This window comes from Pyxicephalus adspersus, chromosome 11 (assembly GCF_032062135.1).
Source record: "Pyxicephalus adspersus chromosome 11, UCB_Pads_2.0, whole genome shotgun sequence".
Lineage (NCBI taxonomy): Eukaryota > Metazoa > Chordata > Amphibia > Anura > Pyxicephalidae > Pyxicephalus > Pyxicephalus adspersus.
Genome location: NC_092868.1, coordinates 41,889,618 through 41,903,940, shown reverse-complemented (window position 1 = coordinate 41,903,940; position 14,323 = coordinate 41,889,618). Strand labels below are relative to the sequence as shown.

Below are 14,323 nucleotides of genomic sequence, written 5' to 3'. Positions count from 1 at the left end.
CTACAGCAGTGTGTAGGTAGTCAACAAAACATCTGTAGGAACATATGACATTGGACCTTCTCACCCATCTTTGGGTCAACCCTCCCCAACACTACTGAATTTTTCTCGTAAACTGGTATCCCATATTTTAGTGGCAGCTCGTACATTGATTCCCACTAGATGGAAAGTGGCTTTACCCCCTTCCATGGAGAATCTTTATGCACGGATCCAGGAGATCCGTCTTATGGAATATCTTACGGTCCTCATTAGGAACACGGTGGACAAATTTGAGAAGGTCTGGGAAGCTTGGGACCATTACTTTGCTAGGTTGCCCGGTTGACCCTTAGACCACTGTATGTGACTTCTTTCCTTTTTTTCTTTTCCCATGCTACTCAGGTAATGTGTTATATTCAGGAATTTGTTATCATTTTTCTTGGAAGCTGTATATGTTTTGATACTGTTTTCCAGTTTTATTTTGTTTTTGTTTTTTTTCACTGTACCTTTGTTAAAAATTGTCTTTCAATAAAAAAAAACATCTGTAGAAACTATATGCATCAACTTTCAATGCTTCATTTTCTTCTCTTCTTGGAAGTTTTCAACTTTTTTTTAGGCTTCCTTTAAAAGCTTTTCTGTAATTGATGATTACTGAACATTATTTTTTTAGTAATCTAAACCACCTCCCTACTATTTCAGTTTGTTTGGTTGACCCACATTTAAATGTAAGTACAACGTGGGAGGAAAAATATGATGGTGGTAAACTTTTGACTGGTAATGTATAAAAAAATAATAGCCCATCTACACTTATGTCTCGGGGCTTAGATTTCTTTGTTTTGGTCCTGTATTGCGGCTGTGTAATGAGGCTTATACTGAATTCTGCCAAACTAGGAGTGTGATGAAGCTTGCAGTTCTAGTGTCACGCCAATTGATTGTGTTTTCATTCATGGCATTTCTCCACCTTCCCCTTCACGGGAAATATGACGGGCACTCCTCCTTCTAAATGCAGTGAAAGGGTTTGTGTTGCATATCTTCTTTCACTTGTATAACCATGGAAGAATATAGCAATGGCTCTTGTGACATCTTTATTAGCAGGATATAGTTGTTGGCGGCTTGTGTGTGAACATGTAGAATTTCACCTGAGATGATCATGGACGTTCTTTTGGGTGACACACAAAGATAGTGTATGGAGTCTTAATATCTGGAGGCACAGACACAGGCTCCTAGAGGTCTGAATTTAGAGATCTGCAAATGAACAGGCTTTAGAAATTGATCCAAACTAATTACCAAATTGTAATGTCTTGTTTGTATTGTCTATGCCTAGAGTAGGTTAGGTTACATTCTACTGTCTATGTCCTATTGAGGTGATATCCCTTAACTCCTGAGAAGAGTTTTGCCATCCTAAACATTTGTTGCTGGAATAGTCATCCAATGCTTTGATTGTTACTGTACAGTTGTGGCTAGCCCATCACTTTTTGTCTTGTGACATTGGTCACCAGGACAAATAATGAATCTATTATCCAGCGGAAATGGACACAACAATAAATAAATAGGTTTTCTAATCTATTCCTACTTTTTGTACAACATTGAGATAACAGGTTGACTACATATACTCTTTAACTGGTTTGCACTTTAAATGTGTACTGAGAGGAAAAGTAACTTTTTATATTACTTTTATTACTTATTACTTAGTTATTATTAAACTTTTTATGCAATTTTTATCAAAAGATTTCTTTATAAACTAAATATCAATAACAAGCAAACATTAATAAAAGACAACAAAATAGAGTAAGAAATCATGTGTTTCAATATTATGGAAATAACCAGATATATGGGGGTGGGGCCAAAAAGAAAGAAACAAGAGAAAGAGTAGTGGTAGTATTATCAACCAAGGTTCAACCAGTGGAAAACAAAAAGACCAAAAGTTATCCCCCACAGCGACATCAGCCTGTCTGCACATATTAGGCCCTTGAGGCTCAAATATCAGTAAACATATCCAAATGTTTGTTAAATGAGGTTTTAAGCATTGCACAAGTTTAATGTTGTCACACTTACCTTTTCCCCTTTCCTGCACATGCACAAGCGCAGACGCCCCTTTTCTGCACATGCGGGCAGTTCTGACCCTGGGCATACCTTTGTTTCTGGGCTTTATCGACTCTGTCCATTCTGCTGGCCAATCAGAAAGTAGCCTCTTGACCAGCCCTGGCTATTTAGCTAGCTCACAGACTGTATTCTGTGTTCGTGCAACAAGTCTTCACTAGTGTTTGAGCTCCCTAGTTCTGTTGAGCTAGTTCCTGTACACCTGGTGCTTAATTCAGTGTTTCCTGTGTCCAGCTCCTGTGTTACCCCCTCGTTGTCCAGTCTGTTGGTTCCCAGCCAGGTTCCCTGTGCTGTTCCAGTATTCCTCTCTGTCTGTGGATATTCCTGTGTCACCTGTGCCTCCTGTTGCTTCCATTGTCTCCTGTGTTCCCTGTGCCCGCAGTGGCCTCTGTGTCATTGCTGTCTGTATCCTGGATCCCTGGCAATTGACCCCTGGCCTGTGACCTGACCTCTCTTGGTTGCTGCCTGCCTTGACCCCGGCTTTCCTTGACTATCCTTCTGCTTTGTGATTTGGTACCATGCTTTGCCCACCTTGATGTGCCCAAGGACTGCAACCTGGTAGTAACCAGCGGCATAACATCCTCACCATCAGAGGCTCTGGAGAAAACCCGGTTACTGCTTAGACTCTGCGCCTTGGCCCTTCTCAAGGATCACACAACCTCCGTGCAAGCCGTAGCGTCCCCTAGTGGTCCTGTCTCTCCGTGCATGACAAATGTCAGACACATTCAACTCTTTTAAATGGTGAATTCCTAAGGCTTCAATGCATGCTCCACACCCACATCCATGATACACAATAAAGGGATCATGGGGCGTGTAGTTTTCTTATAGGCAGAGAGCTGATATATAGTTATATTTTTTTTCCCCTATTATGGTATGCTTGCTGCTCTTTATTTTTATTGTGAGGCCTGTGACTTTTACTTTTGTACAAAGTTAAATAACTTTATGAATGGGGGCTGAAGCTGCACTTATACCTCCTATCTATACTATATATACCAACTACCACCATATATGCTGTACAACCCGTTCTGACTAATGGGGTCACTGTGCAAATGGCAAAACTTTGGAAAGTAATTAATTCAAAGTCTTCTTTTATGTAGACAATCAAAATGATGTAAAGCTTGTAAACTGTTTTAAAATAGAAGCCAGTCCTTTCTTGCTTCTCAGGCCTCCCAGTTGCTTAATTTTAGCTTTGTACACAAAGTATAATTTTAAAAGATAAAAATAAAACCCATGTATGACTCGAGAACTATTTTCTAACAATGACTTTGCCAAGTGCTAGCCTGGCTTAGCCTTACACAAAATTCCGGCTTTGGGACGTAGAAGCTGTGCATTTTTTTCCTTGTGCATTGTGCAGAGCGTGCAGACTTTTAGCTAGCAATTCTCTGTTATTCAGAGGCGGTAATTTATCATTTCTGGAATTACAATCATATGGTCTTGATTTTTTACAGTGCTTTTACCCATACCCATCAGTCAAAGCCAGATAGAAAACTTTCATGTGATCTGTGGCTGCAGACTTGTGGTTTAACTTTTCTCAGGGCTGAATGGGATTTGATTACAGAGACTTTTCATTTTTATTTTAATCTCTTGCTTACGAAAATAGGAGCTGTGTTGACTGGCCAAGTCTAGGAAGTCCGGCTCCAAACCTTTTTTGTGTTGCCATTCTTAGAGCTTAATTCTAGGCAGTGAGAGAAAGGATCATCATTTCATTTCATCATGGGGTGATTAAAACCTTTTATTTGAATTTGGCTAAATGCAATAAATCTGCAGAAAAACAAAAGGTGTGCCAAGTCTTGCAGTTCTTTAGAAGGACTACATAGAAAAACATGTCTCCTGCAAGCATAGATAAGGCTACGTACACACGTGCAATAATTATCATTGGAAACCAACGATTAACGACCGATTGTCCAATAATCTTTAACAAAAAAAGTGGACAACCACTGGCCAACGACGCAACTGAATGAGGAATGCCACTGGGAACGAACAAATGTCCTGATTGGGATCTGATTGGGAGACGATCATTTTCTATCTATTGTGTGTACGGTCGTTCAGTGATCGTGGATTGTTCTGCAGTACACTTTCTCCTGTTCACATCCTGCATCGTTCAAACAATCGTATCTAGTGTGTGTACATTTTTGGTGAATTATATTTGAACAATTGTTTCGTTACAGCATGTACAGAATTGTGCACCATACGATCGTTCAAAATAATCGTTGATCTGTCCTTATTCGTTCGTTTTCCAATGATAATTATTGCACGTGTGTACGTAGTCTAAGAATGCTTGTTCTGTGCTGTCTCTTTTCAGAGGTCCAACACTCCATCAAGCCAGAACTCTTCAATGAGCAGGGAGAACAGGAGACATGTGATTTGCTGATTGCGGATAGGTCTGACCTTTGCAGAGAATCCCCTGCTTCCACAGTCCTTGTTTCCATGCTAGCAAGGGACAAACTTTTAATGTGGGCTCTGGGTGTTTTATAAGAAGGACTACCCTAAATACTTTGCAAACCTTTCTGTTCTAAGGCACCCCATGTGAGTTTTAGCTGATTTAAATGGAAACCAGGTGTAGGGTTTTAAAGTTTTTTTTTCCTCTTTTTTTTAGTGGTGTATGAACATCGGTCAAGGCTCGAACGCTCTTTACAGAAGGAAAAAGGTGAACATAAGAAGACAAAAGAAGGTCAGATATTTCCGATATATTTATGCTAATTTAAATTTAAGCTGTCATTGCTTTTGTCACCATTCAGGCTTATTCAGCTGCCTTTCAAAAACCAGCAATCCATCAAAAAGGTGATCAGATTAAATTTACCTGGAGTCAGGTTGATGATGAGATGATTGGTCTAATTGGTTGCTGTGGGGTATGTTGCTCTTGGCCTATCATCTCTTTGCATTAAATATTTAATACGCCTTGTCATGGATGACTATTAGGGGGGTCAACCATAGAGGAAAAAAAATAACTATGATTTGTTTTATAAATGAAAAAATTCCAAATACAAATATATATTTCAACTCAATTGGAATTTCAGACATTTGTGGGGCTTCTCCCCTAATCTCATTTATTATTCAAGACCTAAGCAGGGATTCCTGTATTTAAAGCATCCATACCCAACTACTAAGATTTTACATGTAAGCTTTAACATATAAATGTAATTTTTAAAATTTGTTAGTATAAAAGAATACTCATACCATGAAGGTCATTTTTCAATTTAAGAAATTTTCTTGGGTATTGGTTGCTTCCAAAATGAAATGTTAGTCTGAGGCTTTTAACTACGCTACAATACAAGCAGCCCAGACATATGATCCCTGTAGGGTAGGAATAAAGGTTATCATGTCCCCAAATGCCTAGGCTATGATCATGGAGTGGAATGAACCTGGAGCAGTACTATTTTCTCCAAGGGAGGCCATAATATTCCTTCTGATATTTTCTATATTTACAGATAGATCTTCTTTAAAAATGTATCATTTTTGTCACTGTGCTTGATGTTTATTACTATTTTATTTCTTTAGCATTCTTGCGGTTATGTCTTGTTTGGGTCAGGTTCACATGAATTCTTTTTGTACTTTAGTTGTTTTATCTGGAACTTTGGAGAAATGTGTCTTTTATTTCTTAGTGTTTGTTTTTGTTGAAGACCTTTCAAGGAAATGAATAAGTGTGATGTCTCTTTCTGTTTTTACAGATTATTTAGTCTATAAACTGGAGGCCCAGGAGGCCCTGAACAAAGAGAAGGTAAGTTCTTCATGCAGAGGTGCTCTCCAGCAATGCGGACCATGCTGGTATGTTTTGAGGGAGATGGTATGTTTTGACAGGTTCAACAAATGTTTCTAAAAGCATACAGGTTGTTTAGTTTCTCTCCACCTTTCCGATGAACTCCTTAAGGGTTGGAAGAAAGAATGCCCCTATTGTTGTGATAATCTGGAAAGAATGCCCTTTACTGAAAGTCAAAATGCCACCCTTCTAGACAGCTAAAAAGATTAGTGGTGTCATCCTACTGGCTTGGCCAACTGGCAATAAGCCTGGACTTAGGCACCGTCAGAAGGTCAAACAGCCACAGCTCAAGAAACCTCCTGAAAACAGCGGAGAAACCCTGGTTGAAAATGGCTTCTCTAGTGTAGAGGGGGAGAGCAATATTATATGTCATGGAAACTTATATAGTGTGATTCAGATACTCGTGAATGCCTGTTTCTGATCTGTAGAAATTGGGGTAGACCATGCCAATGCATCTCCTAAAAAATAATCTCCAAGGCAGAAAATCTAACTTGACTTCAATCATGGTTAGGTCTCCATTCATTTACTTTCACTTTATATTCAATGCCAAGTGGAGGTGAAAAACATTATTTGTGTGCTTTAATTAAAATATTGAAATAATCGTTTCACCCAACGCCTTAGATCTATGTGCCGGTAGCTTTTGTAAAGGGCCGTGCCAGGAATGTCTGCACTTTGACTCAAGAGGAGAAAAGTTTGAATTGTTTCATGTACAAATTCCTATTTTGCCTGTTATTTGACCTTGAACTTTGCAGATACTTTGGGGGGTAAAAAGCCAGAACGTTAATCATGCAACAGGAGGATGGTACCTTATGTGTATCCTCTCCTGGATTGTGGAACACCTGAGGCTCTTGTTTATCCCAAAATCTAGGAGGGAGTGTTCTGTTTAAAAAGACCAGACGTGTGCACATATTGAAGAAATGTACTGAATGTGTTTTTTTGTTCTTGGACATACTATTCACCAATCTTTTTTTATGTGTGTGATATGATAAAACCAAGCTTTGAGTAATGAATATTTTTTGGCTCATGGCTTCTTTTGTTTTACAGCAAGATTCAATGAATCGCTATGGGGCCCTCAGCTCACAGCACAAGATTCTAAAGGTAATTGACATGCACATGTTTTTTGACTTTATGTCCATAGAAACGGACAATTATATTGATGTCTTTTGTAAACTTCTGGTGTGAATGGCGATAGTGTTGAAAACCACCAGAGTTTAATATCACCTACCTACAAATTATAACAATCTTAAATCATATCTGTTTTCTCAAAATTCACAAATAATTTTAGATGATGGGGGAGGTTACTAGCTAAATTCCTTTTTGGGCAATGAGTTGGGTAGTTTGGAAACCCTCCAGTTGCAGAAATGTTAGAGAACCTCTTCTAAGAGGCATATTAAGCCTTCAGTCGTAATCTTCATTTTTAGAATGCCAGTTGCCTGGCCATTCTGCTGTTCCCCTGGCTTCGGAGAACTGAGTCACTTGCCTAGACCTAGAGGCTACCAAGTGGGCAACGAGTAAATAAAAGTAAATAAATAAATAAAAAAAACTTCCGACCTGCTTATTTACTAATGCAGGGGTAATAATGTCAAAAGGCTGGCTTGCAAGTCTGGTATGAAGCACATTTGGAAAAGGAGGTAGCCAGTGACAAGGACTATACTTTCCTCTACACAGGTTTCCTGGGGATCAAAATGGCTAATTGTAAACTGCGGGCCATTGTACACTTAATTTTCCAGTGTACTGAAAAATTTTGGAGTTCATGACAAGTACTTCTACCTTTTGGAGGAGATGAAACAACTACGAGCTACATGTCTGACATTCACTGATTGAGCATTGCCATTGATCTTGATACTTCATGGAAAATTTTACTTATGATGGTTTAGTGGGGGGAATACATGACCTCAACACTGGGGTGCACAGGGCAACATAATTACCACCTATTGTTTTCCTAATGGGTCCAGTAAAGGATGCTACCGAGGGAAGTGTAAAGTACACATGCTACTTACCTCCCTAGGGTTTTTAAATAACCATTTAATGGATTTCTTTTTTACCTTTAAATCCCTAATGCAGTGCATCTTCATCGTCCTTTCAAAATGTTATTTTTACGTTTTAAAAAGCTCCTTTGATGGGGAAATAAAAGCCTTTACAAAAATGTTCTTATAATTGCTTTAACCTTCTGCTACCTTGTTATTTTGTAAAGGTGCATGCAATCTTTGTACTTCCCGTCTGTTTTAACTGCTAACGCCATTATAATTCCCTCTGCAGAATAAAGGGGAGCGAGAACAGCCTATTCCAATAGACGTCTCCATACAATAAAATGTGTTTAAAGAAATTTAAGTCCCCCTTTTTCTATAATGGTCCTCCACATTGATAAATTTATTGCTAAGATTGTGTTGTTGGCTTTCTTTTGTTAACAGAGATGGGCAAATCTCTTTCCAATAAAGTTTTCTAAAGATTAATTTACTGAACAAAAAAACTCCTTGTGGTTTTTTACAGAATGCCTTTTTTTGTACAGAAAATCCTTTAGGGCATATTAGGATGCATGAGATTTGTAGACTTTCTTTCCAACAAAATGAATGTTTGGTTTATTTCTATGAGCTGAGCCTTCTAACTCGTACCTAAAACATGTTATCCTTTTCCGTCATGCTTTGCAAAAGGTTTTTGAACCTTTGTATTTAAGAAGAGCTCCTAACAAACAATTTATTACAAAGCTGAAATACATGTATGCTTTCTGTGTTTTATTGTAACACATATTTATGACACATAGTCTAGTTAGTAGGATCACTGATATGTGGTGACACACAAAGCTGAATTGCTAAAGGTGGAAGATGAATCACCTAATCGGGAAACATAGTTGTTACCTGTCCGGATATCCATTGAAAACAATTTGTATAAACCCCAACCCCTGACTGTGTGGAATTCTTTAGGTCAATAGGAATGCAGTTTAGGAGGCCAACGGCAGAAGTACCTGTGTAGGAACTCAAGCTTCCCAAAATGATGCTAACTGCAAGATGAATGCAATTAAAAACACACAAAATCATACTCTGAGCCATGTTGGTCAGAAGCTTATGAATGTTGAAAGGACTGTGGGAGAAAACCAACACAGAAAGCATTAGGATACATGCACTGTGCCATTGGCCAATCTCGACTCCAGTATTGCCTTGCAAAATTTCCAAATTTTAAGCCACCATGTTGATCATTGCAGATTTTATGTATGCTGCCCAGTTAGCTAGTTGGGAGGTAGGGGACTTATCTGCCTCTAAGGGTTTGGCATTTTTTGAAAATGAATTCTGTTGCAGATATAAAAGACACAGCTTACGCATCTCTTTAAACTTACCTATACAGCAGCACTTGTAATAGGAGAGTAAGGGGCTGAACTAGGAGGTATGCTACATGAAAATGTTTTGAGAAGGAAGAAAACTTCTCTTTAGGGGAACAGGAATGGGTGATCTCTGTAGTTTTTCACTCTCCAGGCAGCAAGCTGGGGGAGTGAAGAGAACACAACACTTTATTCCTTAAATGAGTAGGGTCATCCATCTGTTTGTACTATTTGGCATTAATGTTTAAATATCAGATCTAGTTGGACAAACACAAATCCTCTGCAATGTAAATAATTTATGTTTCAATTTAGCCGTTTGCCGTTCTGCTGTAGGTAATTACCACCCTAGAAGGTTACCTTAAACAGCAGTTTCATTAGGAAAAGGATTATGCATTTGATGATCAAGTTGGATGACATTCTGGTTGACTGTGGACATACAAATACAGATTAATAATATTTTTACACAGTATTTATATAGCACCATCATATTACGCAGCGCTGTACAAAGTCCATAGTCATGTCCCTCAAAGGAGCTCACAATCTAATGTCCCTTCCCCAGTCATATGTCTTTAATACAGTCTAAGGTCAATTTTGGGGGAAAGCCAATTAACCTAAATGCATGTTTTTTGGGATGTGGGAGGAAACCCACTCAGACACGGGGAGAACCTGTAAACTCCATGCAGATCGTGTCCTGGCTGACATTCGAACCTGAGACTCAGGACTGCAAAGGCCAGAGTGCTAAACACTGAGCCAACGTGCTGCCCAGTGGATCTGTGGTTAGCACTCCAGCTAACCAGATACTCTCAGCTGAGTTTCATTTGGATATAAAACCATTGGAATGTTTTGGCTAGTAACCAATTGGCCCTAACCCCTAAAGAGTAAATGATGATCACATAAATAGAAGTGGGTTTATGAATGTACAATCATTGTATTAATCGGAAGGGTTCTCTTTAGGTTTAGTGACAAAAGCTGTGGGAGTGAGGGGGTTTCTTTTAATTTTCTTGTATTTTTCTTTATTTAGAACCAGAACGAGGAGATCAAGAAGCAGTTATCAGATTTACAAGTGGAGCATAGCAATCTAAAGCTGGATCACCGCAAAACCATGGAGCTGCAAAACCAGAAACTATCTCAGCTTCAGAGGGACAAAGATAACGAGATTCTCCATCTGCAAGGTAAGTTATTTTGCCTGGCACACCATAGACTATGCCTGTGTAGAGAGTTGGCAAATAGTTTATATTTTAGGTTTTTGTGTATATGTGTGTTTAGCTCTGTTCTTTTCTAAGTAGAAGTGACTAGAGGATAAGCAGGAGAGTGTCCTCTGTATTAATATTAAATAGTGGTCATTAAGGGTCATCCAGCAAATGGATCACAAATGATGTCTGGGGACAGCTGCACTAATGGGAAAATCACAAATAATGGCTAATCGCAATGCACATCTTGCTTCTGTACAAGGCTTAATTGAAAACATCTACCATAGTCCCAGGTGGTAAAACCTGAAAGGGATTCAAATTCTTCCTACTCTATCCAAAACTAAAACAGGAAATGTTTGGGCAATAGATAAACAGGACTCCAGGCACACAATAAATCTGACAGTAAATGGTCAAAATTCTTATTTTAGGTTATTTAAACCATTTCTGGTGCTTGCCTGTTCCCTGATGCCCTATAAATATTTCTCTGGGCGTCCTGGCTAGTCAATTGAAATGTGTGAAAAGTTCCCAGTAAGCATTATTACCATTACCATCTCTAACCAATCTTGTTTTGTTTAACGTGACAGTCGCTTCACAAACTTTTATGCCCTAAAAGTAGAAGCCCATGTAATGGTAAAAAAAGTCTTTCCATGGATCCCCATGCATTTAGCAGTGGAAACACTTATAGACTGCAGCTGCTATTTTACCACCTACTGACCAAGGGCACTTAGAATCAAATTTCAAATCACTAAAAGTGATTTGACATGAACCTGAAAGGTCAACTAGCTCGAGATTCTGGACACAAGGTTTTTAGTCTACACCATGGTACAGTTATTTCTTAGCACTTTGGCTGCCTTTGCAAGTAGTCCTATTTGATCCATGTATGCTGGGTGGTTATGATTGCCACCAATATGCTGTCACAGATCCTAGAGTTTGGTATTTAAATGGATCAATTTAACCAAAACCAGAATTTGGCAAGATGACTTCCATCTGTGCTGGTATATCTTGCAGGGACTCTTACTTTACAAACCTTTTTGCCTGCAGAATTCTGGTTTATTAATGTCACCGCCACCACCCCACTGTAATTTTGACTGAAAAGGGCTGGTACTGGATCAGGGATGAGGCTGATGAAAATATTTATTTTTTAAACCCACAGAATGGGGAGAGGGAACTGTTAAGAAAGTTGAAGAAAGTTTCACCTTAACTGTACCCTTACTTGGGTTGCCATGTCTTTTCCTTTTAATTAAACAGGTTCTATGAAGATAATCAACTGAATAAATCATTAACCATGAAATCGATACATAATTATTGACATATCTTACAGCCAATATATCTGTTGGCTTTATCAGTTGTGTATTCTGCCAAGGAAACAAGCAAACAAAGAATCCCAATCCATGCAAACCATGCAGTAACAACACCATATAAAGTGAAATTTAAGGAAAACACACTAATGTGCAGTCAGATTATATTTTATTGGATAAGCTATCATTTAACTTCTGTTTTATGGTGTTATGTAATGGAATATCAAAGAAAACAAGGCAGTCATACATTAAGGTATTAGTTAGGATAGTACTACCCTCACAAGCTAAGTTGTTGTTCTGGGTCACAAAGTAGTAGAGTAAGGATACAGAAGACCATCCTGCACCCTGCACCATCAAAAATACCAATGGTAGTTACCAAACCTTTTTTGATAGAGGCATTGTTTTGGAGACTAAAGTTCATCTTTGTCTTAAAAGGCTTATTTGGAAACCTTATGTTTGGGGTTTCCATTAAGTAAATAGAGAGATACGATTGGGCAATGCCGGAGCATATTTGCCAATTCACATAAAGGATAACAAACCAATTTAGGGACTTTTAAGGCATTAATTACAGGATAGAAGCACAAATTTATCATAAATAAACCATAATTTACTGTGCTTTTAAAAAATTCTGAGATGTGTTACAAGTATATTATTTGTACATTCAATTGTGTTTGAGGTGTATCATTTGTAGGCTGTAGAAATCAACAAAAAACTCACATAAAGGCACACGGACACCATTTATAGTAAACATACTTATCCTATGTATATGACTATTATAAGACTCATCACTTGGCAATCTCATCAAACTTGGCAATCTGTTGTTCTTTCAGATACTATTTCAAAACTGCGTGAGGAAAGTAAGCTTCTCAGAAAAGCCCACCAAGATGTCCACTCACAGCTTCTAAGTGCCCAGGTATATGTAACTCATTGGCTAAATGTCTTTACTATTGTGTTTTGGTTGAAGGCTTTGCTTCAATATTGAGGTTGATGTATGGCCAGAAACCTCTCCTCTGGTTTTCTATGATTTTCCTTTTTTGTTTTTCTAAAGCCCGATGATTGGTGAAAACACATTGGTATATTTGTGTTGTATTGCCCCACATGGCAGCTAGCCCCCAGCCTGACTGTACCTAGCCTGCCCCTTTCATTCATCGGACTTCATTTATTTATTTTTTGCCCAGAATCACCGAGGGCAGTCTGCATGGTAATATCCGTTCCCGCAGACTGATGTTTGCATCAGACCTTAAGAGGAATGCTGAGGAAGGGTGCTATGATGACCTGGCAGGTGCAATAAGTCATGGTTCTGTATGCGGTGTTTGGTTGTTATGATAGAAGCAACTCTAATAAAGGAAAGGGGTGGCAGAGAACACTCAGCTAGAGAGAAAAGGGCAATTTCCATTTCCATTGGAGCTGAGGAGTATATGTTATAATATAATGTTATATTACATAATTATGTATAATTGTGCAGGACTGCAGGTTAGGCTGGAAATTATCTCTAAAAATTGATGATAGTCTTGCTAAAAAATTTAGATTTATTTAAAAAATTGAAACAGCCAGTTTCTATCAGTTTCTACAGCATACTATCATCAGTGTCTGTTTGTACAACATACTATCATAGCAACATTCTAGCAGACCTATACAAGCTTTTGTAAACCATCATAAAAATGGTCAGTTGTTTTATAATACCATGCAAAGTGGAGTATCTTAAAGAAGATTCTATAAACAAATGTGTTCTAAAAAACATATTTATTATGCCCTTACAATAATCCAAAGCTGCATGCACTGTGGAATAATTAATCCTCATACATCACAACAGAGGATGTAAAGTCAAGTTACCCACAGCTTAGAAAAATCTGAATGCTTGCTTTAAAAGGATAGCAGGCTACAAAATGTCAGCCCTCTATAGAAATTGGAAGAGGAGATGTGAGGTTAGTGTCTCGGTTCTAAACTTTGAAGACAAATTGCTCCACTGTGCATACAGCTAGAGAGGTTGGTAATTTTTTTCCATCTTTTTGTTCGGGATATGTAAACATTTTAAAGCACCCAGTCTGAAGGAGTTTAACTGACTCCTTATTGAATTCATTTGGTCAGGTTACTAACCAGACAGCTAACATCTTTTGGGGATGGGGATTAGCAATGGCACCCCTTGTGTGTTTTGCAAATCTTTGCTTTAAGCTGATACTTTGCCCAACAAATGCCTTAATCCTGACCTGATCCTTGTTAAAACAAAGATTCAGGCCGGTTTAGTTCAGAGCTCTTTGATTTCTTTTAGAAGGATGAAAAGCTATATAGTACAGTGTACTCATGTTGGTCTGCAGATAAAGAAACAAATCAATTTTGTTTCACCTGCTTTTAGTATTGATTGTCTGGATATACCATCTAAGGAAATTAAAGTGACTTCATGTAAGAGGACAAGCAGAAACAGAGATGAATTGCTTCATAGAACACGCTATTTAATTAGGAAGTAAAGGGGGTGGGATATTTGCATAGTAATTTGACATTTTCGGCTTCACTTCGACTCGCAGTCTCTGACAATTCTTAATTTGAGGTTGGGTTTTGGCAAGCGGCTTTATTTCTCCGCAGTGATGATGTCAAGGGAGCGTGCATAACAAGACCGTAATCTTCAACCAAGGCAGCAATTTTTTTTTTCTTTTTTGTTTCTTTTTATTCTCTCTGATAGGGGATTTATTGAGTT

The 14,323-nt window shown here is 38.3% G+C and overlaps 1 protein-coding gene across 2 annotated transcripts in view; it reads left to right on the top strand.

The window, feature by feature from the left end:
* LOC140341302 (Golgi integral membrane protein 4-like) overlaps positions 1-14,323 on the top strand; it is an 82,014-nt gene that overhangs the window by 26,775 nt on the left and 40,916 nt on the right. For both annotated transcript variants that reach the window (XM_072426944.1, XM_072426942.1), the window contains exons 2-6: positions 4,670-4,744; positions 5,742-5,791; positions 6,875-6,928; positions 10,165-10,315; positions 12,462-12,544. In XM_072426944.1, the coding sequence (XP_072283045.1) occupies positions 4,670-4,744; positions 5,742-5,791; positions 6,875-6,928; positions 10,165-10,315; positions 12,462-12,544 (413 nt within the window). The remainder of the gene's footprint in view (positions 1-4,669; positions 4,745-5,741; positions 5,792-6,874; positions 6,929-10,164; positions 10,316-12,461; positions 12,545-14,323) is intronic.